This window comes from Anolis sagrei, chromosome X (assembly GCF_037176765.1).
Source record: "Anolis sagrei isolate rAnoSag1 chromosome X, rAnoSag1.mat, whole genome shotgun sequence".
NCBI classification, from domain to species: domain Eukaryota; kingdom Metazoa; phylum Chordata; class Lepidosauria; order Squamata; family Dactyloidae; genus Anolis; species Anolis sagrei.
Window position 1 is genome coordinate 108,537,055 of NC_090034.1, and position 14,566 is coordinate 108,551,620.

Below are 14,566 nucleotides of genomic sequence, written 5' to 3' on the forward strand. Positions count from 1 at the left end.
CCCTCGGAGTAGAGGAGCCGGGCCCGTTGCGCCCGTCACCGGTCGGCCTTTGTGAGCTCAGCGGGAGAGCAGGGAGGGAGGGGGGGAGGGAAGGAGGCAGGCACCCCCCAGGCTGGAACCAGAGCAAGCAACCATTCTCCCGATGGTTCCTATCAGCAGCAGCATCTAGCCACTCTAACTCTTTCCAAGGACTCTGAGGGCAGAGAGGCTTCAAGAGCTGGGCATGTGTTCAGCCTGAAGAAGGGAAGGCGGGGAGGAGGCAGGAGGAGGGGCAGGGAGCAAGGCGTGACGTGGGGGGGGGGGGGGGGACAGATGTCCTGGGGAGGAGGAGATACCATAAGCTGGAGATACCTTGAGATGTTTTAAATGACCATCAGCTGGAGATACCTTGAGATGTTTTAGATGACCATCAGCTGGAGATACCTTGAGATGTTTTAGATTACCATCAGCTGGAGATACCTTGAGATGTTTTAGATGACCATAAGTTGGAGATACCTTGAGATGTTTTAGATGACCATCAGCTGGAGATACCTTGAGATGTTTTAGATGACCATCAGCTGGAGATACCTTGAGATGTTTTAGATGACCATAAGCTGGAGATACCTTGAGATGTTTTAGATGACCATCAGCTGGAGGTACCTTGAGATGTTTTAAATGACCATAAGTTGGAGATACCTTGAGATGTTTTAAATGACCATAAGTTGGAGATACCTTGAGATATCTTAGCTGGCTTCAATGGCTTCAAACTACAAGAAAGGAGATTCCACCTGAACATGAGGAAGAAATCCCTGACCGTGAGAGCTGTTCAACAGTGGAACTCTCCGTCCAGAGTATGGTGGAGGCTCCTTCTTTGCAGGCTTTGAAGCAGACGCTGGATGGCCATCTGTCGGGGGTGCTTTGAAGGCAATTTTCCTGCTTCTTGGCAGAATAGGGTTGGACTGGATGGTGGCCCACCAGGTCTCTTCCATCTCAAGGATTCTAGGATTCTGATTCTAATGTCCTGACTGTGAGAGCTGTTCAGCAGTGGAACTCTCCGCCCCAGATGATGGCCCACCGGGTCTCTTCCAACTCAAGGATTCTGATTCTAATGTCCTGACTGTGAGAGCTGTTCAGCAGTGGAACTCTCTGTCCCGGAGTGTGGTAGAGGCTCCTTCTTTGGAAGCTTTTAAACAGGGGCTGGGTGGCCATCTGTTGGTGGTGATTTGAATGCAATTTTCCTGCTTCTTGGCAGAATGGGGTTGGACTGGATGGACCACCAGGTCTCTTCCAACTCAAGGATTCTAGGATTCTGATTCTAATGTCCTGACTATGAGAGCTGTTCAGCAGTGGAACTCTCCGCCCAGAGTGTGGTGGAGGATCCTTCTTTGCAGGCTTTGAAGCAAAGGCTGGATGGCCATCTGTCAGGGTTGCTTTGAAGGTGATTTTTCTGCTTCTTGGCCAAAGAGAGTTGGACTGGATGATTGTCCACCAGGTCTCTTCCAACTCTGGGATTCTAAGATTCTGATTATAATGTCCTGACTGTGAGAGCTGTTCAGCAGTGGAACTCTCCGCCCAGAGTGTGGTGGAGGCTCCTTCTTTGGAGGCTGTTCAGCAGTGGAACTCTCCGCCCAGAGTGTGGTAGAGGCTCCTTCTTTGGAAGCTTTTAAACAGGGGCTGGGTGGCCATCTGTTGGTGGTGATTTGAATGCAATTTTCCTGCTTCTTGGCAGAATGGGGTTGGACTGGATGGACCACCAGGTCTCTTCCAACTCAAGGATTCTAGGATTCTGATTCTAATGTTCTGACTGTGAAAGCTGTTCAGCAGTGGAACTCTCCACCCAGAGTGTGGTGGAGGATCCTTCTTTGGAGGCTTTGAAGCAAAGGCTGGATGGCCATCTGTCAGGGTTGCTTTGAAGGTGATTTTTCTGCTTCTTGGCCAAAGAGGGTTGGACTGGATGATGGCCCACCAGGTCTCTTCTAACTCAAGGATTCTAGGATTCTGATTCTAATGTTCTGACTGTGAGAGCTGTTCAGCAGTGGAACTCTCTGCCCCAGAGTGTGGTGGAGGCTCCTTCTTTGGAAGCTTTGAAGCAGACACTGGATGGCCATCTGTCGGGGGTGCTTTGAAGGTGATTTTACTGCTTCTTGGACAAAGAGGTTTGGACTGGATGATTGTCCACCAGGTCTCTTCCAACTCAAGGATTCTAGGATTCTGATTCTAATGTCCTGACTGCGAGAGCTGTTCAGCAGTGGAACTCTCCACCCCAGAGTGTGGTGGAAGATCCTTCTTTGGAGGCTTTGAAGCAGACGCTGGATGGCCATCTGTCGGGGGTGCTTTGAATGAGATTTTCCTGCTTCTTGGCCAAAGAGTGTTGGACTGGATGATGGCCCACTAAGTCCCTTCCAACTCAAGGATTCCATGATTCTATTGAACTCATGACCTTCTGGCAAGGAAACCAGCCCAATGTGGCCTAGGCAAAACTACGGTGAGGTGGATCTGGAATAGGTTAAGTGAATGAACCCAGAGGGTGATTCTCCCCAATGCTTCATCTTCTTCATCCTGGAAAGACATGATGAGTGGAAGGCCATGAAGATGGTTCCATCCTGGGCCCAGTTCTGTTCAGGGTCTTTATTAGTCACTTAGATGAAGGAGATTCCATCTGAACTTGAGGAAGAACTTCCTGACTGTGAGAGCTGTTCACCCTGGAATGTGGTGGACGCTCCTTGGAATCATAGAATCCTAGAGTTGGAAGAGACGTGCTGGAGGAATGTTCTGAGAGTGCCTTGGACCGTGAGAAGATCCAACCAGTCCATACTTCAGGAAATAAAGCCTGACTGCTCATTGGAGGGAAGGATATTAGAGGCCAAGATGAAGTCCTTTGGCCACATCATGAGAAGACAGGAAAGCTTAGAGAAGACGGTGATGCTGGGGAAAATGGAAGGAAAACGGAAGAGGGGCCGACCAAGCGCAAGATGGATGGATGGCATCCTTGAAGTGACTGGCTTGACCTTGCAGGAGATAGGGGTGGCCATGGCTGACAGGGAGCTCTGTCCTGGGATGGTCCAGGAGGTCACAAAGAGTCGGAAGCGACTGAACGAATAAACAACAACTGTCTTATGAAATGCCTTCTTAAAGTAGATTACCTAAATAAACCAGCTGAGGTCCTCCACATACAGTTTCACTCAGCCCCTGGATGCGCACTCCCAGGACCTCTTCCCCATGCACTTGCCAATGACAGGAGAGGGACGCGCCCCATCATTGGCAACGGGGGCGCCCCTTGGAGACAGCACCCTAGAATCATAGAATCATAGAATCCAAGAGTTGGAAGAGACCTCCTGGGCCATCCAGTCCAACCCCATTCTGCCAAGAAGCAGGAATATTGCATTCAAAGCACCCCTGACAGATGGCCATCCAGCCTCTGCTTAAAAGCTTCCAAAGAAGGAGAATCCACCACACTCCAGGGCAGAGAGTTCCACTGCTCAACGGCTCTCACAGTCAGGAAGTTCTTCCTCATGTTCAGGTGGAATCTCCTCTCTTGTAGTTTGTGTCCTAGTCTCCAAGGAAGCAGTAAACAAGCTTGCTCCCTCCTCCTCCCTGTGGCTTCCTCTCACATATTTATACATGGCTATCATGTCTCCTCTCAGCCTTCTCTTCTTCAGGCTAAACATGCCCAGCTCCTTAAGCCGCTCCTCATAGGGCTTGTTCTCCAGGCCCTGGATCATGTGAGTCGCCCTCCTCTGGACACATTCCAGCTTAGAGTCAATATCTCTCTTGAATTGTGGTGCCCAGGATTGGACACAATATTCCAGGTAAAGTGGTCTAACCAAACCGGAACAGAGCATGGGGAGCATGACTTCCCTGGATCTAGACACTATGCTCCTCTTGATGCAGGCCAAAATCCCATTGGCTTTTTTGCCGCCATATCACATTCCTGGCTCATGTTCCCCTTCCTCCCCACGAGGACTCCAAGATCTTTTTCACACGTACTGCTCTCGAGCCAGGCATTGTCCCCCATTCTGTCTCTTTGCATTTCGTTTTTTCTGCCTAAGTGGAGTATCTTGCATTTATCACTGTTGAACTTCATTTTGTTAGTTTTGGCCCATCATCTCTCTAATCTGTCAAGATCGTTTTGAATCCTGCTCCTGTCGTCTGGAGTATTGGCTATCCCTCTCAATTTGGTGTCGTCTGCAAACTTGATGATCAGCAAAAGCGTAATTTGCCTTATGGTTCAGCTGCCCCTGGGTAGATTGCCTACATCAAGCAGCTGAAGTCTTCCGGATATTGAAGCATTAGCATATCCATCTCATAGATTTCCTGACTGTGCTTGGGAATTAAACTAAAGGAATAATAATAATAATAATAATAATAATAATAATAATAATAATAATAAGGTTCTTGTGGGTTTTTTCGGGCTATAGAGCCATGTTCTAGAGGCATTTCTCCTGACGTTTCACCTGCATCTATGGCAAGCATCCTCAGAGGTTGAGAAGGTCTGTTGGAAGTAGGACAATGGGTTTATATATCTGTGGAATGGCTGGGGTGGGGCAAAGAGCTCTTCTCTGCTGGAGCTAGGTGTGAATGTTTCAACTGATCACCTTCATTAGCATTTGAAGGCCTGCCTGAGCCTGGGAAAATCTGTTGCTGGGAGGTGTTAATCTGTGCCTGGTTGTTTCCTCTCTGTTGTTTTGCTGTTGTAATTTTAGAGTTTTTTAATACTGGTAGCCAGATTTTGTTCATTTTCATGGTCTCTTCCTTTCTGTTGAAATTGTCCACATGCTTATAACAGCTAAACAACAGAGAGGAAAAAACCAGGCACAGATTAACACCTCCCAGCAACAGATTTTCCCAGGCTCAGGCAGGGCTTCAAATGCTAATGAAGGTGATCAGCTAAACATTCACACCTAACTGCAGCAGAGAAGAGCTCCTTGCCCCACCCCAGCCATTCCACAGATATATAAACCCATTTTTCCTACTTCCAACAGACCTCACTACCTCTGAGGATGCTTGCCATAGATGCAGGCGAAACGTCAGGAGAGAATGCCTCTAGAACATGGCTCTATAGCCCGAAAAAACCCACAAGAACCTAGTGATTCCAGCCATGAAAGCCTTCGACAATACAATAATAATAATAATAGTACCCCGCCAAACATCTCCACTAAGGGACTCGGGGCGGCTTACAAGGGACAAACCCAAAATTACAAGTGAAACACAAATAAAACAGATTAATCCACCTTGGCAATCTTGGAGTGTTTGTGTTATTTTATTTGTGGGCAAGGCCGTGTCATTGCACGGTCCATTCGTGCAGCGGGAGATGTATTTCTCAAATGGTACCAACTGGAACCTGGACGAGATCAATATGATTTCAATAATCTGACTTTTCCATTTTCATGGCTTGAAGGTAGTTGGTTTTACTTTTTCTCTGTTCCATTCTTCAGGCGTGTTCCATCAATATCTTCAAGGACCCTAAAAATAAATTAAAACGATATCAGCAATAGGGAAGTCCAATGGAGGGAGAGATCAAGGGGAAACTCCTAGTTCAGTGGTTCTGAACCTGTGGGTCCCCAGATGTTTTGGCCTTCAACTCCCAGAAATCCTAAGAGCTGGTAAACTGGCTGGGATTTCTGGGAGTTGTAGGCCAAAACACCTGGGGACCCACAGGTTTAGAACCATTGGACTAGTCACTGGATGAACTGGGTCCCGATGGAGCCCTGGATTCAAACAGCAGGGGAAGAGACTCCACATAAACGTTAGTAGTCCTGACAATGAGAGCTGCTCAATAGTAGAATATAGACCACCTTGGAGTCCAATTGAGTCTCTTTCTCTGGAGGCTTTTAATCAGAGGTTGAATGGCCCTCTGTGGAGAGGGCTTAGATTGGGCTTTTCTTGCCTGGCAGAAGGGGGTTGGACTGCATGGCCATCTGTCAAGAGGGCCTGGATTAGGCTTTTCTTGCAGAAGATGGTTGGACTGCATGGCCATCAGCTGAGAGGACTTGGGTTGTCAAGACCCAGAAGCCTCCAGTAGAGTCAAACACAAGATAAGGAGTTCAAACACAGCTTTATTGTACAAAAAATAGTCTTTTAAAGCACTTAACTTCAGTGCATAAAGTCAATGTAGCAATTTGGCATCAAAATGCAGTAATATCAGTAACAAAAATATAACCTGGATTATAATGCTGTTTAATCCAGATTAAACTCAAAGTTCAGCAATCTGCTTGAAAATTAGCACAGCACAAAAACACAGTCACAGAAGATGCAAAACGAAGTCCCAAAAACGAAGAGATATTCAAGCACAAGGTTAACAGAGTTTTAAGTTCCAGGAGTCAAAAGCGAAAGTCAAACCCGTCCGTGGTCAAGCCGTAGTAAAAGGTAAACACAGGAATGCAGGAGTCTCAGGAATGCAGGAAAACAGGAATGCTGGAAACTGTAGCCAAGGACCCAAGCTAGGGAGTTGGCAGCAACAAAGATTTATGTCCCATAAAGACACTTTGCCTTCTGCAAAGTTCTATGGTCAACACAGCAGCTTTTATCTCATAATTCCTCATCGCTAGAAGGGCTACTCCCTTCTTCCTCATTACTGCTATCAGCTGCCTCATCCCCCACAGCTGAATGCGATGGCACCTCTCTCCTGCGCTTGTCAAGACTTACGTCTTACCAGGAACTCCCAGGTTGTCAGTCACTAGTGAAACCCTCAAAATCTTCACTCGAAGTAGGGTGATTACAAATGTCCCTTATCTGTTGCACACGGGTCCAATCTAAACCCTGGTCCCCTTCATCACTACTTGAAGCCCCATCATTCCCATCATAACCCATGAATTCATCATCTGATGTAGGAGTGGCAAGTATTTCCCGGATGCGCTTCCTCTGAAGCTCTTCATCGGACTCCAGATCATGAGTAGCCCGCTTTACTCCCCTGCTCTTCTCCCCATCTCCCATTTCACAATCACTGAAGCCCTCAAACTTCTTGGAATCACTTGGGGCCAATATTATTTCCCTAATGCGTTTCCGCTGTTGTTCCCCCTCTGACTCTTGCGCAGACCTCTTCTCCCTCCTACTGGTAGTAGGAATGTTAGCATCACGCTGAACTACAACATGGGTTGAGCTTCTCCTGCCTGGCAGAAGAGGGTTAGACTGGATGGCCCTTGGGGTCTCTTCCCACTTTGTGATCCTATGATGCCATACCTCACCCCTGAGTTCCATGCTCTCCTCCACATTGCAAACAGATCATACACCATGGAGCATAGGAGATGGAGGCCCCTTTCCTACAGACCTTGCCTTGGGACCCTCTGGCCTTACCTCTCCTACAAGGGCCGGGAAGCAGCTCTAGAAAGCATTGGGCGAGGAAACTTGGAGGAAAGAGAAGACAAGGAGTCAAAGCAGGTTGTCTCCTTGTGTGTGGCACCTCCTTTCCTCCATTCAGAAGGGAGCTTCCATCCCTGGCTTCTTATCATTGGCCATGGGACCCACTGCAAGGGTCTTCCTCATTGCTCCAGAGTTTGACTCACTGTAAATAGCAAAAAGCACCATGCCATGATGCCATTTTAAGGTTTCATAGGATGGTATCTTCAGTCTTGCCAAGTCTTAGCAGACCCTTAGCCAGACCCCAATCACACAGTTTCATTCAATCCACTCATCACTGCCTTGGAGTCCAATTGGGTCTTCTTCTCTGGAGGCTTTTAATCAGAGGTTGGCTGGCCCTCTGTAGAGAGGGCTTAGATTGGGCTTTCCTTGCCTGGCAGAGGGAGGTTGGACTGCATGGCCGACTGTCAAGAGGGCCTGGATTAGGCTCTTCTTGCAGAAGACAGTTGGACTGCATGGCCATCAGCTGAGATGACTTGGGTTGTGCTTCTCCTGCCTGGCAGAAGAGGGTTAGATTGGATGGCCGTTGGGGTCTCTTCCCACTTTGTGATCCTATGATGCCATACCTCACCCCTGAGTTCCATGCTCTCCTCCACATTGCAAACAGATCATACACCATGGAGCAGAGGAGATGGAGGTCCCTTTCCTACAGACCTTGCCTTGAGATTCTCTGGACTTAACTATCCTAAAATTGCTGGGAAGCAGCTCTAGAAAGTGTTGGAATTCCTTGGCAAGAAAAACCTGGAGGAAGGAGAAGACAAGGAGTCAAAGCCAGCCGTCTTCTTGTCACATGCAACTCCTGGAACGATTCCATCAGTGCTGCCTCCAAAAAAATCCTGCAAATCTCTTGGGAAGACAAGCAGACAAATGTCGGCGTGCTGGAAGAAGCAAAGACCACCAGCATTGAAGCGATGGTCCTCCGCCATCAACTCCGCTGGACCGGCCACTTTGTCCGGATGCCCAGCCACCATCTCCCAAAGCAGTTGCTCTACTCCGAACTCAAGAATGGAAAACGGAATCTTGGAGGACAGGAAAAGAGATTTTTGAAGACGGGCTCAAAGCCAACCTTAAAAACTCTGGCATAGACACTGAGAACTGGGAAGCCCTGGCCCTTGAGCGCTCCAGTGGGAGGTCAGCTGTGACCAGCAGTGCTGTAGAATTTGAAGAGGTACGAATGGAGGGTGAAAGAGAGAAACATGCCGAAAGGAAGGCGTGCCAAGCCAACCCCGACCAGGACCACCTTCCACCTGGAAACCGATGCCCTCACTGCGGGAGAAGATGCAGGTCAAGAAGAGGGCTCCACAGTCACCTGCGAACCCACCCCCAGGATACTGATCCTGGATGACAATCCTACTCAGACAACAAGGGATCACCTAATAAGTAAGTAAGCTTACCTCTCCTACGAGGACAGGGAGGCAGCTCTAGAAAGGGTTGGAAATCCTCGGTGAGAAAAACCTGGAGGAAGGAGAAGACAAGGAGTCAAAGCCAGCCGTCTTCTTGTCTGTGTCTTGGTGTCCTGGGCACCTCCTTTCCTCCATCCAGAAGGGAGCTTCCATTCATGACTTATCACTGGCCATGGGACCTACCACAAGGGACTTCCTCATTGTTCCATTGGCCCTCCTCCAGCAGATTGGAGGAGGGCCAATGTGGTCCCAATCTTCAAGAAGGGAAAAAAGGATGACCCAAACAACTACCGTCCGGTCAGCCTCACGTCGATACCGGGCAAGATTCTGGAAAAGATTGTGAAGGAAGCAGTCTGCAAACACTTAGAAACAAATGCAGTCATCGCTAATAGTCAACATGGATTTATCAAAAACAAGTCATGCCAGACTAATCTGATCTCTTTCTTCGATAGAGCTACAAGCTGGGTAGATGCGGGGAATGATGCCGTGGATGTAGCGTACCTGGATTTCAGTAAGGCCTTCGACAAGGTCCTCCATGACCTTCTGGCAAGGAAACTAGTCCAATGTGGGCTAGGCAAAACTACGGTGAGGTGGATCTGGAATTGGTTAAGTGGACGAACACAGAGAGTGCTCACTAATGCTTCCTCTTCATCTTGGAAAGAAGTGACAAGTGGAGTGCCGCAGGGTTCCGTCCTGGGCCCGGTCCTGTTCAACATCTTCATTCATGACTTAGATGAAGGGCTAGAAGGCAGGATCATCAAGTTTGCAGACGACACCAAATTGGGAGGGAGAGCCAATAGTCCAGAGGACAGGAGCAGAATTCAAAACGATCTTGACAGATTAGAGAGATGGGCCAAAACTAACAAAATGAAGTTCAACAGTGACAAATGCAAGATACTCCACTTTGGCAGAAAAAATGAAATGCAAAGATACAGAATGGGGGACAATGCCTGGCTCGAGAGCAGGACGTGTGAAAAAGATCTTGGAGTCCTCGTGGACAACAAGTTAAACATGAGCCAGGAATGTGATGTGGCAGCAAAAAAAGCCAATGGGATTTTGGCCTGCATCAAGAGGAGCATAGTGTCTAGATCTAAGGAAGTCATGCTCCCCATGCTCTATTCTGCTTTGGTTAGACCACATCTGGAATACTGTGTCCAATTCTGGGCACCACAATTCAAGAGAGATATTGACAAGCTGGAAAGTGTCCAGAGGAGGGCGACTAAAATGATCAAGGGTCTGGAGAACAAGCCCTATGAGGAGCGGCTTAGGAAACTGGGCATGTTTAGCCTGAAGAAGAGAAGGCTGAGAGGAGATATGATAGCCATGTATAAATATGTGAGAGGAAGCCACAGGGAGGAGGAGGGAGCAAGCTTGTTTTCTGCTTCCTTGGAGACTAGGACGCGGAACAATGGCTTCAAACTACAAGAGAGGAGATTCCACCTGAACATTAGGAAGAACTTCCTGACTGTGAGAGCCATTCAGCAGTGGAACTCTCTGCCCCGGAGTGTGGTGGAGGCTCCTTCTTTGGAAGCTTTTAAGCAGAGGCTGGGTGGCCATTTGTCAGGGGTGATTTGAATGCAATATTCCTGCTTCTTGGCAGAATGGGGTTGGACTGGATGGCCCATGAGGTCTCTTCCAACTCTTTGATTCTATGATTCTATGATTCTATGATTCTATGTAACTCACTGTAAATGGCGAAAACCAGCACGCCCAGGACCACTGCGGCACTCAGGCTCCCAAAGACCACGCCAATAATAGTCATTTTGTTGACTCCCCGGGCTGCAAAGAGGAAAGCACACGATGCAGAGCTCGGCACATCGCTCTCCGGCCAATATCTTTCCTTGTGAGTCAACAGAACGTCTGATACATGCCTTGCAAAAGGAAATGGGATTGGGAGATTCCTGGGGAATCGTGCCCATAAAGTCCAACCCCCACATTTGTGGGGAAACCACTCCCAAACTTAATATTGGAATGCAAAACCTCTTGAAAGAAAAGCACCCCCACACACTCCTCCCCAAAACGATGTCCTCTCTCGGCACAATCGCCGCTCTGAAAGAAAACCAACCCTGCGATGCCAGGCCAGACAAAAGGGACTTACCAGACACTTTGGGCTCCTCGTCTGGTGGATCTGCCAAAAATAAAACAATTCCACTGAAACACAGGACACCAATGTTATAGACAGTCATATGTTGCTAAAATGTGACAAGATAGTCCTATTGCACAAAAATGTTAAGAGCAAAATGTTAAGAGACATGTTTTACAAATATGTAAGGGACATATTACAAAAACATGTGACTGATAGTCACGTTGCACAAAATCTTCGGAACATATTGTACAAATATGTAAAGGACATATTGCACAAACATGTTACAGATAGTCATGTTGCACAAATGTTCAAGTCATATTGTACAAATATGAGACATATTGCACCAACATGTTACAGATAGTCACATTGCACAAAATGTTATAGACATATTTCACATATATGTAAGGGACCTATTGCACAAACATGTTACTGATAGTCACGTTGCACAAAATCTTCGGAACATATTGTACAAATATGTAAAGGACATATTGCACAAACATGTTACAGATAGTCATGTTGCACAAAATGTTCTAGACATATTTCACAAATATATAATGGAATATTGCAAAAACATGTTACAGTCATGTTGCACAAAATCTTCAAAACATATTGTACAAATATGTAAAGGACATATTGCACAAACATGTTACAGATAGTCATGTTGCACAAAATGTTCAAGGCATATTGTACAAATATGAGAGATATTGCACAACATGTTACAGATAGTCATGTTGAACAAAACCTTCAAAACATATTGTACAAATATATAAAGGACATATTGCAAAACATGTTACCAATAGTCATGTTGCACAAAATGTTCTAGACATATTTCACAAATATCTAAGGGACATATTGCAAAAACATGTGACTGATAGTCACATTGCACAAATCTTCAAAACATATTATACAAATATGTAAGGGACATCTTGCACATACACATTACAGATAGTAATGTTTCACAAATGTTCCAGGCATATTGTACAAATATGAAACATATTGCACGAACTTGTTACAGATAGTCATGTTGCACAAAATGTTCTAGACATATTTCACAAATATGTCATAGCTGTATTGTACCAACTTTTTTACAGACTGACATGTTGCATAACACTATTATAGACATATTGTACAACAACATTAGAGATAACCGTATGTCACAAAAATGTTAGAGACGTATTGTACAAAAGTGTTGTAACATATTTCACTGAAATTCCATAGACTTATTAGACAAAAGTGCTATAAACATATTTCAAAAAATATTTTTGATAGTCATGTTTCACAAAATGTTATAAACTATCATATTTCATAAACTGTTATAGACATATTGCACAAAAATGGTATTGGCAATCATATTTCACAAAAACATATTTCACACAATGTCATAGACACATATTGTACAAAAATGTTGCAAACATATCTCACAACAATCTTATAGGCAGTCATGTTGTGGAAACTGTCATAGAGCGTCATGTTAGAGGGCCCAAACATGTTAAAGACAGTCATATGTCACAAAAATGTTGGGTATATTTCATGAAAAGGTGATAGTTGTATTTCACGAAAAGCATTATAGACCACCATATTGCACTTATTTATTTATTTATCATGTCAGAAGTGAATTGAGAATACAGTTATAATGTATAGAAAAAAACTATTGCACAAAATTGTCAATGTATTTCACAAAATATGTTAGAGAGAGCCACACGTCACACAAATGTTATTACATGTATTGCGCAAAAATGTGATAGATGGTCATATTAAACAAATGTTACAGGGAATCATATTGCACCAAATGTTATTGTACTAACATTATAGGCAGTCGTATTTTACCAAATGTTACAGACATATTGTACAAAAATGTGACACAGAGTCATATTGCACAAAAACATTATAGACATGTTGTACAAAAATGTGACACAAAGTCCTATTTCATAAAATCCGTTATAGACATATTGTACAAAAACGTGACACAGTCATATTGCACAAATAAGTTATAGACATATTGTACAAAAATGTGACAGAGTCATATTGCACAACGACATATTGTACAAAAATGTGACATAGAGTCATACTGCTCAAAAAAGTTATAGACATATTGTACAAAATGTGACAGAGAGTCATATTGCACAAAACAGTCACGTTGTACAAAAATGTGACACAAAGTCGTATTTCATAAAATCTGTTATAGACATGTTGTACAAAAACGTGACACAGTCATATTGCACAAATAAGTTATAGACATATTGTACAAAAATGTGACACAGAATCATATTGCACAACGACATATTGTACAAAAATGTGACACAGAGTCATACTGCACAAAAAACGTTATAGACATATTGTACAAAATGTAACAGAGAGTCATATTGCACAAAACATTATAGGCATGTTGTACAAAAATGTGACACGAAGTCCTATTTCATAAAATCTGTTATAGACATATTGTACAAAAACGTGACACAGTCATATTGCAGAAATAAGTTATAGGCATATTGTACAAAAATGTGACACAAAATCCTATTTCATAAAATCCGTTATAGACATATTGTACAAAAACATGACACAGAGTCATATTGCACAAATAAGTTATAGACATATTGTACAAAAACGTGACACAGTCATATTGCACAAATAAGTTATAGGCATATTGTACAAAAATGTGACATAAAGTCCTATTTCATAAAATCCATTATAGACATGTTGTACAAAAACGTGACACAGTCATATTGCACAATAAGTTATAGACATATTGTACAAAAATGTGACACATAGTCATATTGCACAAAACCTTATAGACATGTTGTACAAAAATGTGACACAAAGTCCTATTTCATAAAATCCGTTATAGACATATTGTACAAAAACGTGACACAGTCATATTGCACAAATAAGTTACAGGCATATTGTACAAAAATGTGACAAAGAGTCATATTGCACAAAAAGCTGTTATAGACATATTGTACATAAGTGTTTTAGAGAGTCATATTGAATAGATAGAAGCCTACAATGGACGATAAGCTCCACGCTTCCTGTCCGAATTCCTCCAGGCCCATCGATCAGGACTATATAGTTTCCAAGATCAGTGATGTTTAAGTTTGTGATCTCAAGGGAGCAGTCAGGCCTCATGGTCTCTCGCCCCGTGTATAGTTTTGCCTCCCAAGAGCCCGGACTTGGATAGAAGTAATAGATCATGATGGTATGATCCTCATTCCTTTCCCCTCGGAACCAACGGCAGATCGATGGGACTGGAGGTAAGGTGACCGGGATGAGGCGGACGCTTCCTCCTTCCATCGGCTTTGGTGGGTCCACCGTGATATTTGTCGGCTTCCAGACGGCTTCGGTCGAGAAGAAGCAAACACTCAGGATGAAGGCTATGAGGAGAAGAAGGGAAGGGACGTCACTCCCAGCAAAGCATCCCTTGGAGGCAAAGTCAATCAACCTAACATCTGGCTCACATCTCCAAGCTGCCTCTGGATCTCCCAAACATATCTCCAAAGTCTTTCTACTTTCCAGAGAGTAAGGGGATGCAAGCAATGGCCAGGCCCACCTTACTCAACCCAAGGATAAATGATGTGACGGAGCCTCCTTCCTTCTCTGGAGGAGTCTAAGCAGAATCTAGATGGCCACCTGTTGGGAGGAGACCTTTGGACTAGATGACCTTTGAGGATCTCATCTACCTTTAGGATTCTATGATAAGGGTGACTCAACAAGTCAAGTAAGGGTTTGAAAGGCTATCAGTTGGGAG

General features: G+C 44.8%; 1 protein-coding gene across 1 annotated transcript in view; it reads right to left on the reverse strand.

Annotated features, from left to right (window-relative positions):
• Positions 1 to 7,299: 7,299 nt before the first annotated feature.
• The window catches only part of LOC132780510 (uncharacterized), a 30,641-nt gene continuing 23,374 nt past the window's right edge, over positions 7,300 to 14,566 (reverse strand). The window contains exons 5-8 of the mRNA XM_067460809.1: positions 13,827 to 14,192; positions 10,837 to 10,866; positions 10,425 to 10,517; positions 7,300 to 7,322 (exon numbers count right to left, since the gene is read on the reverse strand). Coding sequence (XP_067316910.1) covers positions 7,300 to 7,322; positions 10,425 to 10,517; positions 10,837 to 10,866; positions 13,827 to 14,192 — 512 coding nt within the window. The remainder of the gene's footprint in view (positions 7,323 to 10,424; positions 10,518 to 10,836; positions 10,867 to 13,826; positions 14,193 to 14,566) is intronic.